The sequence below is a fragment of the Sturnira hondurensis genome, unplaced genomic scaffold, assembly GCF_014824575.4.
Source record: "Sturnira hondurensis isolate 20B ecotype Veracruz unplaced genomic scaffold, ASM1482457v3 Scaffold0008640, whole genome shotgun sequence".
NCBI lineage: Eukaryota > Metazoa > Chordata > Mammalia > Chiroptera > Phyllostomidae > Sturnira > Sturnira hondurensis.
The window spans coordinates 15,625,817-15,644,169 of NW_028081271.1; the positions used below are offsets into that span (position 1 = coordinate 15,625,817).

General features: G+C 40.4%; 1 protein-coding gene across 5 annotated transcripts in view; it reads left to right on the forward strand.

The window, feature by feature from the left end:
- Positions 1 to 18,353, forward strand: part of NRG1 (neuregulin 1) — a 959,746-nt gene that overhangs the window by 840,507 nt on the left and 100,886 nt on the right. For 3 of the 5 annotated variants that reach the window (XM_037055336.1, XM_037055335.1, XM_037055338.1), the window contains exon 1: positions 11,674 to 12,934. The exons of the other annotated variants lie outside the window; for them this stretch is intronic. In XM_037055336.1, the coding sequence (XP_036911231.1) occupies positions 12,265 to 12,934 (670 nt within the window). In that variant the 5' untranslated portion in view covers positions 11,674 to 12,264. Of the gene's footprint in view, positions 1 to 11,673; positions 12,935 to 18,353 lie in introns of those variants that run through there. 5 annotated transcript variants of the gene reach the window in all.

Below are 18,353 nucleotides of genomic sequence, written 5' to 3' on the forward strand. Positions count from 1 at the left end.
AGCTGTCACAACAGGCAAGATTTCTTTTTTATGGCCAAGTAGTATTCCACAGTGTAAATGTACCACAGCTTTTTTATCCACTCATATGGACACTTGGATTGTGTCCCAATCTTGTCTATTATATATAATGCTGTAATGAACATAGGGGTACATATATTCTTTCCAATTAGTGTTTCAGGTTTCTTTGGAGAAATTCCCAGAAGTGGCATCCCTGGGTCATCAGGCAGTTCCATTTGTAAGCTTTTGAGGTCGCTCCATACTGCTTTCCATCACGGCTGCATCCCCACTGATAGTGCACAAGGGTTCCCTTTTCTCCACATTCTCACCAAATTTTAGCGATATCTCTCTGCTACTCTTTTGCATCACCAAATGCTTTGGTACCTTGGAAAACTGCTTAAGTAGTAATATTGATCTCAGTCAATTCTTTGGCTTTAAGGGTGTGAATGCTGAACAATAGTTTAGCTTTCGGTATGCCCACTTCAAACCTTTTCCTTGTCATCTCTTTGTGGGTGAAAGGGAAGAATGAGGGCATCCTTTTGGGTGACTTTGATATCAGTCAGTACAGACCACAGTCGTGGACATTTGGAAGCTCTAGAAGGAAAGATTGGGCTGAATTCAGGTCTTTAATCTGGGGTTAAGGAGACTTTACCTGAAAATGGGGTCTGACCTCTAGTGACANTCTCTGCTACTCTTTTGCATCACCAAATGCTTTGGTACCTTGGAAAACTGCTTAAGTAGTAATATTGATCTCAGTCAATTCTTTGGCTTTAAGGGTGTGAATGCTGAACAATAGTTTAGCTTTCGGTATGCCCACTTCAAACCTTTTCCTTGTCATCTCTTTGTGGGTGAAAGGGAAGAATGAGGGCATCCTTTTGGGTGACTTTAATATCAGTCAGTACAGACCACAGTCGTGGACATTTGGAAGCTCTAGAAGGAAAGACTGGGCTGAATTCAGGTCTTTAATCTGGGGTTAAGGAGACTTTACCTGAAAATGGGGTCTGACCTTTAGTGACAGAGTTATGGCAAAGCCTCAAGGACAAATTTTTGAGAAACACTTCAGAAGATTTACTTTCATTGCAGAAGCCTGTCTAAAAGCCTTTTGAACCATCTCACTTAAGCCTTTCCTTCTTATGAGAGGTGCGTGGGGGCAGCAAGAAGCATATGGTTGAAACGCTCTGCACTGCAGTGATATGTAAAAGAAGTACTCCTGCTCAGTTAAATTGCTCTGTGTGCCTCGTGCTGTCAGTGACATGATTTAGTTAAATACAGATGCTTTTAGAGGGGCTTTGTACTGCCTCATAAATATTTAATAGTTTTATAAGATATCAGTATGCATAGCGGCATATGCATATATCTTAAAAACAGCAATGGAGCAGCTCGACCTCCACAACATCAGAGCCTTCGCCTTACAGGGTCCGCTGACCAGCTGACCCTTGGAAAAGATATGTTCAGAATGGGAGTGTCCTTAACAATAAAAGAATTCTATCTTTTTTCCCCACAGAATGAAGCTTACTCCTTAACCCTTCTGATTTTGCCAGTAGTGTGAACTTTCCAATTTCCCTATTCCCATTATTCTTAGGTGTTCCAGTTCCCAAATGATTAATGTAGAGCATTACAAAAAAATCCGTTCTCAATAAATAAGTGGTGTGGGGGGAGGGTTCAGGAAAAGCTCTGAGATTTTCTGCCATAACTAATAGTTTGCCGTGTAAAGATACTCCATTGTCACTAGATAATGGTTCAAGTAACATGAATCGTATATCCTTGATATAATTTTGAAATTCGTCTTAAAAGGCAGTTTCTTAAAGTAAGAGTGGTAGAAGACAGTGCTTAGGGAGGAGGCATGTAGCGGAGGAAGACAGGTAACCCAGTGCTGGTTACTCAATGTGCAATTGACAGATGATGGTGATGATTTTAGCATTTACTAAAGAGTTTTTATGAAAAAAAAAACTTACTACAGTAGATTAAGATGGGAAATCTTATAGGTGGCCAGAAATAGCCACAAAAAACATCTTTTCAAAAGGTTTTGCAGCATTGATTATGGAATTTTCAAATCTACAGACGAAAAGTTATGTGAATCTTGTAGTAAACAACTTAAGCCCACCATCTAGATTTTATAGTTGACATTTTGCTGTTTTGCTGTATGAAATATCTACCCATTTATCTATCCATCTACTCTTTTTATGTTCGACACAATTTTAAGTCAGTTGCATACATGAGTGCACTTTACCCCCCAAATATCCCAGTATCCATGATATATATGTTTTCTTAGATTCTTTAAATATATATATAGGTGATGGATTAAGCCAACAAATAGAATATAGGTTTTTCTGGAATGAGTCATCATACTTGCACCTGGAATTTTCTGCTCATCATATTTTAGAGTAGAACTCAGTCATCAACAGCCTTCTTTTTTCTGTTCCCGAAAATCTCTCCTTCCCCTGTATTTTCCCCTGTGATTCTCTCCACTCTCCCCTCTGGTCCCTGTCAGACTGTTCTGTATTTCAGTGTCTTTGGTCNACCAGCTGACCCTTGGAAAAGATATGTTCAGAATGGGAGTGTCCTTAACAATAAAAGAATTCTATCTTTTTTCCCCACAGAATGAAGCTTACTCCTTAACCCTTCTGATTTTGCCAGTAGTGTGAACTTTCCAATTTCCCTATTCCCATTATTCTTAGGTGTTCCAGTTCCCAAATGATTAATGTAGAGCATTACAAAAAAATCCGTTCTCAATAAATAAGTGGTGTGGGGGGAGGGTTCAGGAAAAGCTCTGAGATTTTCTGCCATAACTAATAGTTTGCCGTGTAAAGATACTCCATTGTCACTAGATAATGGTTCAAGTAACATGAATCGTATATCCTTGATATAATTTTGAAATTCGTCTTAAAAGGCAGTTTCTTAAAGTAAGAGTGGTAGAAGACAGTGCTTAGGGAGGAGGCATGTAGCGGAGGAAGACAGGTAACCCAGTGCTGGTTACTCAATGTGCAATTGACAGATGATGGTGATGATTTTGGCATTTGCTAAAAAGTTTTTATGAAAAAAACTTACTACAGTAGATTAAGATGGGAAATCTTATAGGTGGCCAGAAATAGCCACAAAAAACATCTTTTCAAAAGGTTTTGGAGCATTGATTATGGAATTTTCAAATCTGCAGACGAAAAGTTGTGTGAATCTTGTAGTAAACAACTTAAGCCCACCATCTAGATTTTATCGTTGACATTTTGCTGTTTTGCTGTATGAAATATCTACCCATTTATCTATCCATCTACTCTTTTTATGTTTGACACAATTTCAAGTCAGTTGCATACATGAGTGCACTTTACTCCCAAATATCCCAGTATCCATGATATATGTTTTCTTGCATTCTTTAAATATATATATAGGTGATGGATTAAGCCAACAAATAGAATATTGGTTTTTCTGGAATGAGTCATCATACTTGCACCTGGAATTTTCTGCTCATCATATTTCAGAGTAGAACTCAGTTATCAACAGCCTTCTTTTTTCTGTTTCCGAAAATCTCTCCTTCCCCTGTATTTTCCCCTGTGATTCTCTCCACTCTCCCATCTGGTCCCTGTCAGCCTGTTCTGTATTTCAGTGTCTTTGGTCATATTTTGCTTGCTTGTTTGTTTTGTTGTTTAGATTCCTGTTAAAGGTGAGATCATATGGTATTTGTCTTTCACCGCCTGGCTTATTTCACTCAGCATAATGCTTTCCAGTTCCATCCATGGTGTTGCGAAGGGTAGGAGCTCCTTCTTTCCTTCTGCTGCATAGAATTCCATTGTGTAAATGTACCATCGTTTTTTGATCCAGTCATTTACCGATGGGCATCTAGGTTGCTTCCAACTCTTGGCTATTGTAAATTGTGCTACTATGAACATTGGGGTGCATAGGTTCTTTCGGATTGGTGTTTCAGGGTTCTTAGGATATACTCCTAACAGTGGAATTGCTGGGTCAAAAGACACGTTCATTTTTAGTTTTTCTAGAAAATTCCGTAGTGGTTGTGCCAATCTGCAATCCCACCAACAGTGAACTAGTGTTTTAAAGTAATAAGTAGGGTAACAATGTAGACGACGTTTCCACCCTTGGACTGAGAAGCAGCAGCAGGGCCGGCGTTCTCTGAGCATCAGAGGCTGGTTGGGTGGCTCACTCAGAATGTCAGTCAGTGCTGAAGACATGTATATTTATTCCTCCATTTTTTCCTTTGGTGCAACTTTCTACTTTTCTTTTGGTCAGCAAAAAATAGAATTGTGGAGACTCTAAGGAAAATATGTATTGTAAGATAGTTCCTCTGGCTGAAGTCTTCTCAGATTTACACATGTGGACGATACTGAAAAGTAGAGCACTTTAGATAATTTCTTTCCCCAAGCTTCCTTTATTCCGGGTAAGTTGTGAGGGTTTCTTTTATATGTGACTCTATATCATGTTTCAGAGTCCTGAGTAGGTGGTACTCTCTTTTAAGTAATTCATGACTGTCTTCATATGTTGGTCTTCTCATGCTCAACATTTTTTATCAGAACAGAAAATTTTAAAACCTAACAAATGTCTAGAGCATTTGTAAAAGTCATATGCTGTGCTATCCACTGCATTTTGGGGTTGATTTGGGGACCAGTTTATATTCAGCTGGCAAGCAACTGGACTCTAAACAAGTAGCTAGCACCTAAGTATATAAATCAAGTTCAATTATTTCCATTTAAAAAGCCTTACAGAATTTGTATTGTAAACTAGCATTTATCAGAGGCATTTTTCCTATGTTTAATTTTTTTCTGCATCAAAGCACACACTATATTATTTTAAAAATGAGATTATACCTATAGTGCACATAAAAGTACAGATCACCCTTTATATTTTTGGTACATCTGCCCTCAGACTTGAGGGTAAAACAAACAAACAAATTCTCTCCAAGCTCTGCTGCCTTGCACTGTGAACTGAACTTAGAGTAGTGAATATTAATGAAACAAAGCAAAGGTATTTGTTCAAAGTAACTAAAACAGCATATATTGCTCTAGTAAACATTATGAATAGCTGGCCATTTATATAACATCAGGATAGGCATGATAAAGGTAATTTTCCTTTTGATTTTTCTCCTTTCTATTATACACACACACACAACAATTTAACATTACTTGCATTTATTCACACAAGTAAAACTCTGTCTACAGTACCCATGTCTTTAAGACATTTTCCCGTGGTTTACTCACCCTGCCTTTGGTAATTTCCATGTTGATACATTCATTCAACAGCACTTACTGAATGACTTTTGTGTGCCAGTCATGTTCTAGGTCATAGAGGCACAATGATGAAAGCAGACACAAGTTCTTGCCATTCTGGAACTTGCCTTCAGGTGGTGAGTTTATCACACATTGCATAGCAAAGCATACTGTGTACAAAATACCGATAATTCAGAAATACTGCCACTTCCTTTCATCCTTTGCTCATATTTCTAGTATATTCTAAATAGCCAATGGGTGGAGTCGAACAATGAGAAATAATACTTTATATAAAATGAGATAATTATAAACCTTTCTCATTTTTTAATAAAACTTCTTTGGGATGTAAACCCTCAAGACCATATCAGTTTATTATATCTTTATTTGTGCTTTAAAGCTTTTGGGGATGTAGTACTGTATCATCAACATCAACCACTTCAGAGTTCACAATTAATTAAGACTTGTCAGAGATTTCATGCCACATGACCTACTGAGATTTTGTAGAAGAAAGGGCAACCTATGCATTAAAAAAAAAGTCTCCTTATTCTAGGGCAGTCCACTAGTAAAACTAGTCATATAAAACATGTTCTCCTTTTAAAATTAAAGGTTGGAGAAGCTGAAGTTATTATGCATGTCCAGTATAATTGTTTATGGAGTTGGAATTCACATCACATAAAATTAACCATTTTAAGGTGAATACTTTATTGGCACTTATCAAAACGTGCCATCGCCATCTCCATCTAGTTCCAAAACATGTCCAGTGTTGTTGTGAAAGGCAAGTGACTTGTACAATTAAAAATAAAATGAACACTGGCTGCATATAACCAGTTTTTATCTCTGCTTATGGGGAGTGAGACATGAATAGGTTCCTTCAAAGTAGACTCATTCTTACTATCACATTTGATAAAAATATCTCATTATATAAAGTTCTCAGCCTTTGAGATCATTGACTTGAGTTAGAAGGGATCGGAACTCATAAAGGACAAAATGTGCCAGCATAAATTGATCCTCTTAGGACAAAATGAGGACACAGACCCACCGTCAATACCAAACATTTAATGCAGCATCTCACAAAATAATTCTTAAAATTAAGCCAAATTGTCTGCTCTGGATAAATTTTCCCTGGGTAAGAGTAAAGCACGATCAGAGTCTTGGCTAACCCTCCACGGGGGAGAAAACACCTGCCCAGTCAGGTGAAATGAGCTCCATCTCAGGCATTTAGCATCATGAATAATGCAGAAGGGCATCAAAGACTATGTGGATTGGGTTTGTCCTCAGAGAACTTTTCCATTTGGCTGATGAGAGGCAAAATTACAGGAAAAACTGTTAAATTTTGGTTTATTTCCAAAATTTTCCATCCACTGAAAGGATCTGTGGTGCCTAAGAATTAAGAGTCATAGTGGGGGGTAGCAGAGTTTCACTAGAACAAGATAAATTCATGAAAAGTGTATTTGGGAACAATCAAAAAACTTTGATAAGGATGTATCTGAACTGGACATTCAAAGATCTAAAAAAATGTGAGGAGATTATACAAGGTATTTTGAGTAGATAGATGGTATGAAAAGAAGTCTGCCAGTTTATTAGAAGTGGCATAATCTGTGTAAATCAATCTCTGAAAACTAAAACCAAACAAAATATGCATTGCAGAATAGCATAGCTCTAAGTTTGGGACAACTAGATATTTGTAGACCTGACCTTGAAAGAATTGGGTTCGTCAATCTGATACCTAAGACATAGTTAAATAATAACACCAACTGTGAAGATGTGCCCTGATAATAGTGCCCTTAAGGTGCGTCTGAGACTGGGAAGCAAGAAGGGCCCCGAGGAGGAGCAGAGACTAGAGCTGGAGGTTCATTACCAGGTAGGTGGGAAGAGGCTAATGACCCATCTGAGTAGTTTGTCCTCTCTCACAGGAAGCAGCAACTTCTTAAGGTTACCTTCAGGCTGTGAAGGTTTCTTGTGAAATCATGATTTCAAAATTCATTAGCTAATAAATCATTATAAGTTATACATAGTCAGCTCCAAAGATTGGCATCCCAAAAATTAAACTATTGCTGTCATCATGATATTAGATACCAGGAAGTAAATTCTACTTTTTCAGCCATAAAACTGAGGAACAAGGGTAAACGTCTTGAAAGACAAAAATTTCTGGAGTGAAATAGCCAAAATACGGGGAAAAAATAAGAAAGAGAAAATAAGTTTGGGCGACATGGTCAAAAGCAAAATGGCATTTACTATCCTCTTTCATCTGCTGAAGCTATGCTAAATATTTCTGAAATTGGAATACATGAAATAAATGCAGACCCAAGGAGCCTAGCCTGAATTGAGGTAGCAGAGGAATTTGAAGATTTTTTTGTCTGATGACATAATAGAATGTTTTCTCCATTGAAGTTGGCTTAGAAGGAAGCTGGAACATTATGAAAGTGGATCAGAAATAGTATATTTTGAGAAGGCAAGTCCCTGTCTATATTACTATGTCTCTGCTTGACCTGGATTGTCTTGCTAATACTTACTTCCTTGCCTTCTGCGGTGGATGAATTGTGGCTGTAAATTTCTTGTCTCTTTGTCCATCAAGATTTGTTTGTCCCATGCATCTCAGATAGCGTCATGACTGCATAACCAGTAGGATGCGGTGGAAATAAGTTTTGCTGCTTCGAGATCCAGACTTTCGGAGGCCTGGCAGTTGGCACAGGACCCAGCTGTGATACTGTGAGAAACCCAAGCCACTTAGAGAGGCCACATGTTGGGGCGCCATCCACCAGTCCTATCTGGGCGCCCCCCTGACCTCTGGCATCAGTCATATGTGTGGGCCATCTTCTGTGTTTCAGCCCAGTTTCATCTTCAGCTCTTGCAGCCCCAGTTGTCAACAAATGGGGCAGAAGAACCGCTCAGCTGAACCCAGTAAACCTGCGGACCAGTGAAATAATATGCGATGGTTATTTTTAGCTCTTTCAGGGCAGTTTGCTTCATAGCAATGAACAACTAAAATAGCTCTCCAAAGAAAATCCTTGAACTGAGACTATGGAAGAATTCATTCCATTTAAACTATAAATATGCATTATTTAAATGGCCTGTGTTTAATCCTTATAATGTCTGAAATCAGTAGGCAAAATTTTAGAAGGCACTTATTTGGGAAACGAGGTGCCTATAAGTTGGTTTACTAATTAAATGAAGGTAATGACTGTTTCACTGTTCTGTTTTCTGGTTTGCTTACTCTCCCATGGAAGTGATAGATAAGCAATATATAATCAGATGCGTTCTTTTAATTAAAAAAAAGAAGCAATATTTTTCAGCAGAAATAGCATGAGTCAGACGTTTGCCCAGATCTGGGTCCATAGCTTAATAGCTGCGTGTCGGTGACCAATCACCTAAGCTGCCTGAATCTGTTTCTTTATTTTCCAGATAATATGTACTGTACAGAATTTGTGAAGATAAAAAATAATGTATGTTAAAAACCTAGCAGAGTCCCTGGCGTGAAGGTGGTGCTAAATAAATGTACTTTTTGTTCTCATGAAGGAGGTGGTAATATGGCTTTGAAAGGTAGTAAAAATTTGTCTCTTGTTCACTTTTTTAAGGAGACATTGAAATATGGGTGTGTCTGAGTTTGAATGGGGTGAAGCCTAAAGAGTTAAAGTGATATGTCTTTGCAGTTCTTCCTACAAATAGGGGTGTTTTACCTGAAGGAAATTCTGAGCCCTAAACCCAGATACCGTCCCCTTCCTCACTTCATTATTACTACAAAGGATTTGATAAAGGGTTAAAAGCAACTTCTGTCTCCTTGTCTCAAGGATAGAACTCGTGGAGAATTCCTTTCAGTCTTTACCTCCGGTTCTACTTCCTTTCCTCAGTTACAAGCACCTTCCACTTTGGTGGAAAGCAGCTTTGTCGGGTGCTGGCTCTCTTCTAGCTGACCTTAGCTTCAAGGTGCAAGTGCTGGTCCGTCTCCAGGGAGGACACACACACATGCCACAGTCTGATTTGTGTAGTCAGGAAAAAGAAAGGCTGTGTCAGCCCACAGGCCTGTCTCTGGTTTGTCCTTAGCCTTTATATAACACACTGTTTTCCTTTGTAAGTGTGGGGTGTCTTTGACAGGACAGCTAGTAACTAGCAATTTGTTTGCTGAATGTGTTTGCTCTTAATGATTAATTTTAAGGTGAGGTGAATATTTGTTATTGGTGCAAGTTAAGGACCACTTTTCTTAACTGCTGGTTATTGATCTTGGTATCTCTCTTCCCCACCTGACTTGGGCTACCTGAATCCCATTTTGGTCTTTGAGATTTAGATGGCTTTGGCTGTGGATGAAATGCCAATGTATTATATTTGAGTGTAATATGGGAGGAGTGAAGTGCCATGTATTTAAACTGGGTGTTATCTAAAGGAATTATAAATTACCCTAATTTAGCATAAGCATGTACTTGCTTATATCATTTTTGAATATTTATATAATATTGATCATTAAAATCTTAATACCTCTCAGTTTGAATACTATAAATGCTTCAATATAGATTTTCTGCCATGTGAAATTTTATGTCTGTTGCCAGAATCTTTAGGAAAATTCTTGGTACTTTAAAATCAAATAGCTCAATTAATTAATTAGTTAATTAGTTAAAGCTAGAAATTGGGCACAGGAATTAGTTTAAAATACTAGTTGCTGGGATATAAGTGCAGGTCATGTAGAGGTGAACTTCAGGATAATTAATTTTGCTCATAAGCCTGTCGTAGTCATGATAATACTTACTCAGATTGATTCAGGCTTTTGTCGTTGTTAGCTATAGTCCTGCAAACACATTTTAAGATAATATCCTTTTAATTATTTATAATTATGGACTAATTTCATTTCAAAAGAAATGATAATACTCAAATCCCATGTCCACTTAAAGCTTCAAAATAATTCAAAGCAGTGAAGATTGCCCCATACGAAATAGAGTGTGCTTAAAGCAGATTTTCTCAGGACTTGAGCTCTAAATTTTATTGTTTCTGGGACTCATATAATGGTTATGTAACCCAGACTTAGCGTTTTTAAGACTCCTCTTGACAAAGGTGAGCAGAATGGTCCCTTGGAAACGGTCCAGGTGTGCAGTCACAGTGAAGTGCGGATGAAAGATGCAGGTGCACGCAGCGCGCATGGACACACAGCAAATGGGAAGTTCAGCAGTGGAGCCTGTCTCTTCGTGAAGGACAGTGAATTCCTCTTAGTCTTTTAACGACTGCTGTTTTAGAAAGGGGGAAAAATCAGCACTGGAACTCTCTGTAAGGTAAAACTACAGAAACCTAACCCTAAAAGGCGTGCTCTTACAGAAAACTGTTGATAATTCTTGCAGTGCAGTGATAGTGAGGACATGTGTTACACATTACTGCACCCAGGGAATGCAAACCTCCGCAGTGTGGAGTCACAGTGAAGGCTAATTTCAAAACGAGCGGTAGCCTTTGCTCCCAGTTACTTACCAGTGTTTCTTGTTAGCTGGACATTAGCCGAGGGCTGCTGTGGGTGAGACAGGGAAATGGAAATTTAAAGGGGTCCAGGGTGAGGATTTCTGAACCCCTCGCTCCCCTGCCCAGCAGTCTCCTGCTCAGGCACACACTCAGCACTTCACACTGGGCATTACAGAGTCTTACACTATCTGTCTGCAAAGAGCTGAAGGCAGAGCTGTCCATGGTTAGAAAGCATGTCCTGACTGTTGGTTGAGAATCAGGTAATAACAGTCTTCTTGGTGAACAAAACTTATTAGCCGGCTGGGGCAGGAATGCTAGCTCTCAGCAGCAGGCAGGAGAAATTGCTGTTGCAAGGCTTACCTCTCTAGGGAGGAATCAGATATCAGACTTTGCCAAGCCTGAGGTCCAACCCCTGAGGTCCCACCTACATCCCCGCCCCATCCCAGCTTTGTTAGATTGCTAGCATCGATCGCTGGCTTCTCTCTGACCCAACTGTGGGTGAAGGAAAGAGCCAGCAAGACTGAAAGCAAACAAGGTGGGGGGTGGAAGGACCGGAGCCGCTTTTGCAGAGGGCAAAAGAAAAAAGAAAGAAAAGGGGTGGGGGCCGTGGGGACTCAGCTAAACTGGTGCCCGCCTGCTTCTCTTTGATTTGATGGCCTTCATTCCTTCTAATTGGATAAACTAGGAAGTCACTGGCTGTCCTGTGTTGCCGGGTGTACTGATTTTACTCAGAGTGGCCAGCAGCTCTAGAGTGTGGACAGTGGGTGGAGGCTGGGACAGGAGGGAGGAAAAAGAGACAGAGACAGAGAGAGAGAGGAGAGAAAGAAAGAGAGAGAGAACGTTTTTGAAAGAGGAGGGGAAAGAAAGAGCAAGAGACTGTGGAGCGAGGGAGAGCCGCAGAGGAAGAAAGTGAATGAGCGCTCAGGAGCACAAAGAGGACTGGTTGGGGGTGGGGGTGGGGGGGAAGGCAGGGCGGGGAGAGGAGTTACCGCCCCTCCTGGCGCACTCGTCCCCGCGGGTCCCTCTGCGAGGATGCTGCGTGCAGTGATGCTCAGAGGGCAGGCACCTGCTGCTCTGTAATGATTCAGCCTCGCTCCGCCGTCGCGTTAACACAACAGGATGCTGTTGCTACTGTCACTGCTGCCCCTCCTGCCGCCGCCGCTGCTGCCGCCGCCGCCGCCAGCGCTGGTCCTGCTTTTGCTCTTACTTCTCCTGCATGACAGTTGTTTTCTCCATCTAAGCAGACAGCAGCTTCAGATGCCCGAGGTGAGAAACATGCCTTTCAGTTTGGGCTCCTGGTTTACTTAAGCGACCCAGCGTCAGCTCGGTTTCTGATTCGGCCCCTGGCCTCTGGACCAGCCTGGATGGTTTGGAGACGCATTTAAAAAGAACTGCAAAAGTGGCCCCAAAACAGCGGTAAAGAATTACAATATACTTTTATTTGGTAGTTGCTAGAGGCTTTGGCTTTTTCTTCCTTCCTTCTGAACTCCTCTTGCTTTTGATAATGGCCTTGGACTTGGACGCCTTATCGATTTCCCCCTGTAAGATGCTGTCTCATTTGGCTGGGGGGGGCTCTGCATGGTAATGGACCGTGAGAGAGGCCAGGCCTTCTGGAGGTGAGCCGATGGAGATCTATTCCCCAGACATGTCTGAGGGAGCTGCTGAGAGATCCTCCAGCCCCTCCACTCAGCTGAGTGCTGACCCGTCTCTTGATGGGCTCCCAGCAGCAGAAGACATGCCAGAGACCCAGACTGAAGATGGGAGAACCCCGGGACTCGTGGGCCTGGCCATTCCCTGCTGCGTCTGCCTGGAGGCCGAGCGCCTGAGAGGTTGCCTCAACTCGGAGAAAATCTGCATTGTCCCCATCCTGGCTTGCCTGGTCAGCCTCTGCCTCTGCATTGCCGGCCTCAAGTGGGTGTTTGTGGACAAGATATTTGAGTATGACTCTCCTACTCACCTTGACCCTGGGGGGTTAGGCCAGGACCCTATTATTTCTCTGGATCCAACTGCTGCCTCCGCTGTGTGGGTATCATCTGAGGCATATGCTTCACCTGTCTCTAGGGCTCAGGCTGAAACTGAGGTTCAAGTTACAGTGCAAGTTGATGACAATACTGTTGTGTCCTCTGAACCTGCAGCAGTACCCACCCCGAAGAATCGTGCTTTTGCTTTTTCTTTCCTGCCACCCACTGCACCATCCTTCCCTTCACCCACTCGGAACCCTGAGGTGAGAACACCCAAGTCAGCAACTCAGCCACAAACAACAGAAACTAATCTCCAAACTGCTCCTAAACTTTGTAAGTAGAGAGAGAGAGAGATGATGATGAGTAAAAGACAGGGGTGGGCTTGAGGTCCTAAAAATCGTTCTCCAGAGCAATGTGGCTGTTTTCTTCTTGTGTTTCAATTGCATGGTTTTGGTTAAGCATATCATGTGACTGGGATGCTTAGGGTGGCACTGAAGAGATGAGTAAAAAGCTCTTGCAAACTGCTCATACATTTCAATGTTGTGACTGCAACTCCTTTTGGCCAGATTGCCAAATCTGGGGTGCAGGACCCAAACCTTCAGTGCCTTCGAGTCATGCTTGAATTTAAGTTAAACTCAATGTATTTCTAACACTTTTTGAAGTTAAAATGTCAGATCATCATTATTTTTTTTGTTGTTCAGTGTGACTTCCACATGGCAGTGAGTACAATTTTGTCTTTCTGGTACCTCTCTTCACCTTTCAGTTGGTCTCTGCCTCCCAGCCATCCCCACCTGCCTGTGATCTTTCTCCATCTCTTCTTCCTGTTCCCCTAACCACGTCTGCCCACATGTGCATTTGACACGGTTCTGCCTGGTACTGCACCAGGTCCTTAGCCATTGGCAGTGCTCACGTCTCCCTAGCATCAGATGATCAGTGTCCTGCCCAGGTTGTGGTTTCAGTTACCGGGCACTTATTAGGGGCAGCCTTGTTTTATTCAAGTCACTGTACAATTCTACATGGAAGGGTTTTCCCAGATCAGTCTTGTCTTCTGTAATCAAATGTTTAAATAGCTTCCTTGGTGGTCATTAAAAAGTACAAGAGGCATTAGTAAGGCACACTGGGGGGGGGGGGGGTTGTGTTTTTTTTTTTTTCAGGCATGGGTCATTGGCCTGATGGATTGCAGTAGCCCAACTTAATAACCTGTGAGGGAAGAGCCCGTGCTTTTAAACCAATACAGAACAGCATGCTGCTGTTTGTACTGGGTCATTGCAACGCTTTGCAATGGAAAGTTGACAACGATGAAACCGTGACTAGTCACAATATTCTAAGCATCCGTGTAGAAGGGACGCGTTTGTAGCTTTAAAAAAAAGGTGTTTATAAAAAGCTTTTGTTTCTCTATCTTCTATCACTGTCTACCATGGATTTTTTTCCTTAGCAGAAAAAATGTGAAAGATCAGAGAAGTTGGTTCTCAGTCATGTATGTAAAATCTCTTAGAGTTAAAGGTGAGCTGAGGGTAAGGATCCAGTGATGAAATACTCACTCCATCTGCTTTCCCTCTAGATGGTAATGAAGAATAAAGAGCATCTCTTCCAGACTTAGTGTTCAGTATGAGGTAGAGCCATGTGTTACAGAAACACAGGAAAACTTGATGTCTGCTTGGGATTCAAGATGGTTTCGTACGCGCCAGTTTCAGTAGCAAAGATTTCAGAAAAAAATGAGGCTTGTTTTTCAGGTATAATTAGGGAGGAAACTCCCCTCTTCAGACACTGCTTTGTATCTTTATCAAATCCCTAAAGCATCATTAAAGATCTGACAGACATCACTGCCTTCGCTGCCTCTTCCCACCTGGCAAAGTGACCGGGAAATAATACCCAGATGAAATGACAGGCTATAAAAAGCAAGTGCAGATCCTGCAAGGAGAAGCAAAATTGACTATGAAGACAAGGTTGCTTCTTTGTCTCTAGCATTTCAAACTTCTTTTTACTGAAAATGTGGCCGAGTGGGTTTAGTTGTCCAGAAAAGGAAACAGGACTCTTTGTAAAAACCTGTCAGCTAAATTCTACAATTTTCTCACCTAAGGAAAATAAACAAACAAACATCCAGCACATTTTTCTGTTCTAGGACCACATCAAAAAGTATAGGTTGACTTGGTGAGGGCTTCTTTTTTAAGGTAAATTCTTCTACTAAGTGTTTCAAATAGATTATACATTCCATATAGTTTCTTCAAAATTTTTTTTCCAAGCCAGAGTATTGATCGTGTAGCATTTGCATTGAGTGGAAAAGATTCACTGCTGCCTAAAAGCATTACGGTGGCCAGCGCTGGCCCGCTGCAGAGCTGCAGGCTTCGGAAGCGCATTGGAAACAAGCGTGGAAATGCAGTCTGGGAAATAGCTTTCTCCTGAAAAGTTAGGACTGGACAGTTGGTTAACACTGTGCAGCCTGTAGGGGTTTCTGTGTGGGGAAACCGTGTTAATTTTTTTTGGGGGGGGGAAGAGTGCCTAAAAATAACAAATTACTAATACCCCCCCCCAAATTGTCTTTTTTTTTGAAAAGATTAGTAGTCCTTGGAGCTTTGTAGGCACTTGTAAGTGATTGCTTTTATTGTTTAAAAAGCTTGTAACCATTAACTAAAGGAGAGGAAAAAAGGGCTTGGAACTGAATTTTGTCATTTTGTAATCTCTATCACTTTTTTTCTTTCAACTAAGAAAGTGTTGCTTAGTCACAGAAAGTACTGGAGCTTTTCTTTCATCGTGCATGTTTTTGGCATGAACTAAGCATCCTTAAAAGGACATTATCACATCTGAAACATGCTCTTCATTGGCTTCAGAACTCCAGTCTCCCTTTTCTACCTGTCTCAGCATATTCAGCATATTATGCACAGAACTGTGACCTTCAAGGTCATCGTCTGTTGAGGGCTAATTGATTCTTCTTTATCCTGGAGCCTGAGAGAGTGGAGGAGAGACAATCCTAGTAATTGTGTCTGCTGTGTTATCTCCCAAACCAATCTACCTATTAGTGTTAGGGTTTTATTCTATAAATACTAGAATTACTCCCTTAGTCACTGATGCCCTTAAAATTAAAACATCCTTTGTCTTTGTTATAATAAAAGGCAAAATAGAGCATTTTAAATTGCCTATAGATGTAGTGGCTATGCCAGATTTTCTAAAGTGGGCATTTCTTTTATAAGATAATATAATTTTATGTTTTCTTTATTAATCTATGCATAAATATAGATCTTAAGAAATCTAATACAGGGCCAGAATATATATATATATTCTGTATATAAATATATGTATGTGTATATATATAATTCTGAAGTTTTTCTATGTGTGATTAGTGGTTTTTCACTACTGTGCTCACCATATCATCATGAGAATAGTTAAGTTTTCATTTTTCAACAAGTCACGTAACACTTGAACCATTAACTTGTACAATTATTTTTCTGTTTTTTTTCCCATTTTTCTTATTCTCTATTTGTGTGGAAAGAACTGACTCTGGGAGATTGCAGACTTAGATTCTATAAAAAGAAATGATTAATTAAATTGTAGGCAGGATGCTGCGGTGCCATCTTGAAAAAAATGTATTTCTGTATGGACAGCCTGCTTGACAACAGACCCTTGGGTGCAAGAATGTATTAGTATTTTCATCTTAGGCCAAATTGGTTTGCTTCGTCTTAAATCTTTGCATTGGGTTGCATGGCAAACCATTGTTACCCCAGTGACAATGTGAATCGCTACCATTTGCAAAGCTCACTTGCAAAGCTCAACATGATGCATTTGTGGCGTAATTTACCGAAGGATTCCTTCCCTTCCATTTAAAAGGGCATTCATTTTTAGCACCACAGAGACTTCTAGATCCTTGTAACTGTATGTGTAGGTATCTCAGAACAGTGTTTTCAAACAACTTTTCTCCACTTGGACCATACTTTTTTAAAGCCTAAGGCATTACAAATGGGAAGAAGCTGAACGATCCCCAATTTGAACTGAATTATTTTATAAATTTCCTGATGAGGCAGCCGAGACTCTGAAAGTGTTAGTGAAATTATTTTACTAAAACTCACAAACTCTGAAAGGTTTAGTGAAATCCAAGAAGCAGAACACAGAGTAGCCGTCCTGTCTCCTATCCTCTTTGCCCTGTTCTGAGTTGGAGCTGCCGGGGAGCCGTGCTGGCTGAGGGGGCGTCTGACCAACAGTTAGGGAAGCACTGCCCATGGGGCTACTGGTCAGGCATGTACAGTGCACACCATACACCATTACAGTTAGATTTTCTTTTCACCTCCTTGCTTTGCATTTATAACATTTTCAATAGTGGTGGTCTTTTTTTTTTCTTTCTATTTGACCATCTCTACCGTGTGTAGCTTGCTTTAGAAACCAGGTTGGGTTTCCAAGGGTGAGCTGTTTTCTGCCCTGCAGCCCATGGCTCTGTGGCTCACCTTTTTCCCGAACATCTCTCTTTGGTTGGTCTTCCTTATTCCTTTATGATCCCAGGTCAGTTTTTCCCTTCTTCTCCCCTCCCACCCTCTTAGTTCTATCCTGAATCTTTCTTGTTTTTCTAGCCAAGCCATTTTGTCTTTATGAAATCATTATTTCATTACATTCTAAGATATCAAAGCATCTCCACCTGTCTTTTGCATAACCTTATTGCATTTTAATACTGAATGATATTTATACATATGGCAAAGATACATGCAAAGTAAATGTCTTCAGTCAATGAATGGTATACTAGTTAGTTACTGGCACAATAAATTCAAATTTTTGTTCCTTTTCTTTATTTGGCCCTCTCCTTTTTCTTAATGGGCTTCATGCTAGTTTCTCGGCTGACTCCTTTGTATGTTTGTACAAATCAGCATTTCTGCATTTCCAGAAAATCATTATGCCCCAAATCGTACATCTTTGTTCTTCCTTGCTTCCCCTTTGCCTTTTGACAATACCTCATAATATCATTTTAAAGCCTGAAGGAAGAGATAATTTATAATTTGAGAAACAGAGGCATACAAAGTTATGACTTATATAAAGTTAGAAGGACCCTAAGAATTAAGTAGATAGCTCTTGTCCACTGAATCTATTTGGACTTTCTATTAAACCATAAACTATGCCACATCTACTTTTATGCTCAGTTTCCACTTTCATTATGTTTTTCATATGTCAGTGATTTTCTTCTGTTATTTCCCCTTTGTCTTCATTGAGTGAATATGTGTTCATTACCTTCTATGTGCTGCGCACAGGTCGAGATTGGTTTATGATAGTGAAAACAATGGAAATCCTTGCCCTCATGGAGCTTCTGTTCCGAAGGATTTTAAGAACTTAGTTGCACAAGTCAATTTGAATTAGTTCTTTATTTTCCTAAACATACAACATTATGTTCCTGGATCCAACATTTCTTCTTTTTGCCATCATTTTTTTTACATTTTGACTGCCACCCCCGTCTCCCCCTCCCCCGATATTTCCTTTTCTAGAATTGTTGAACACTGAAGACTTGCTGTGATGTCCTATATCTTAAAATGACATGAATCCCAAATCTGCTCCCAAGAAGCTTGGTAACTTTGGGTGACTCGTGTTGGACTATGTGGTACTATTGAAACCACTGGTGTGGCTGGAAAAGTAATATCTGTCTGGTTTTTCAGGCACATTCAAGTCTTAAGTGGAAAATATATGCATACTTCTATTAGCATGTAAACATTCTAAGATTACTTTCAGATTCTGGAAACCCAATAGTTGTAAATATTTTTGTTTTTATTTTCTGTTCATGTTT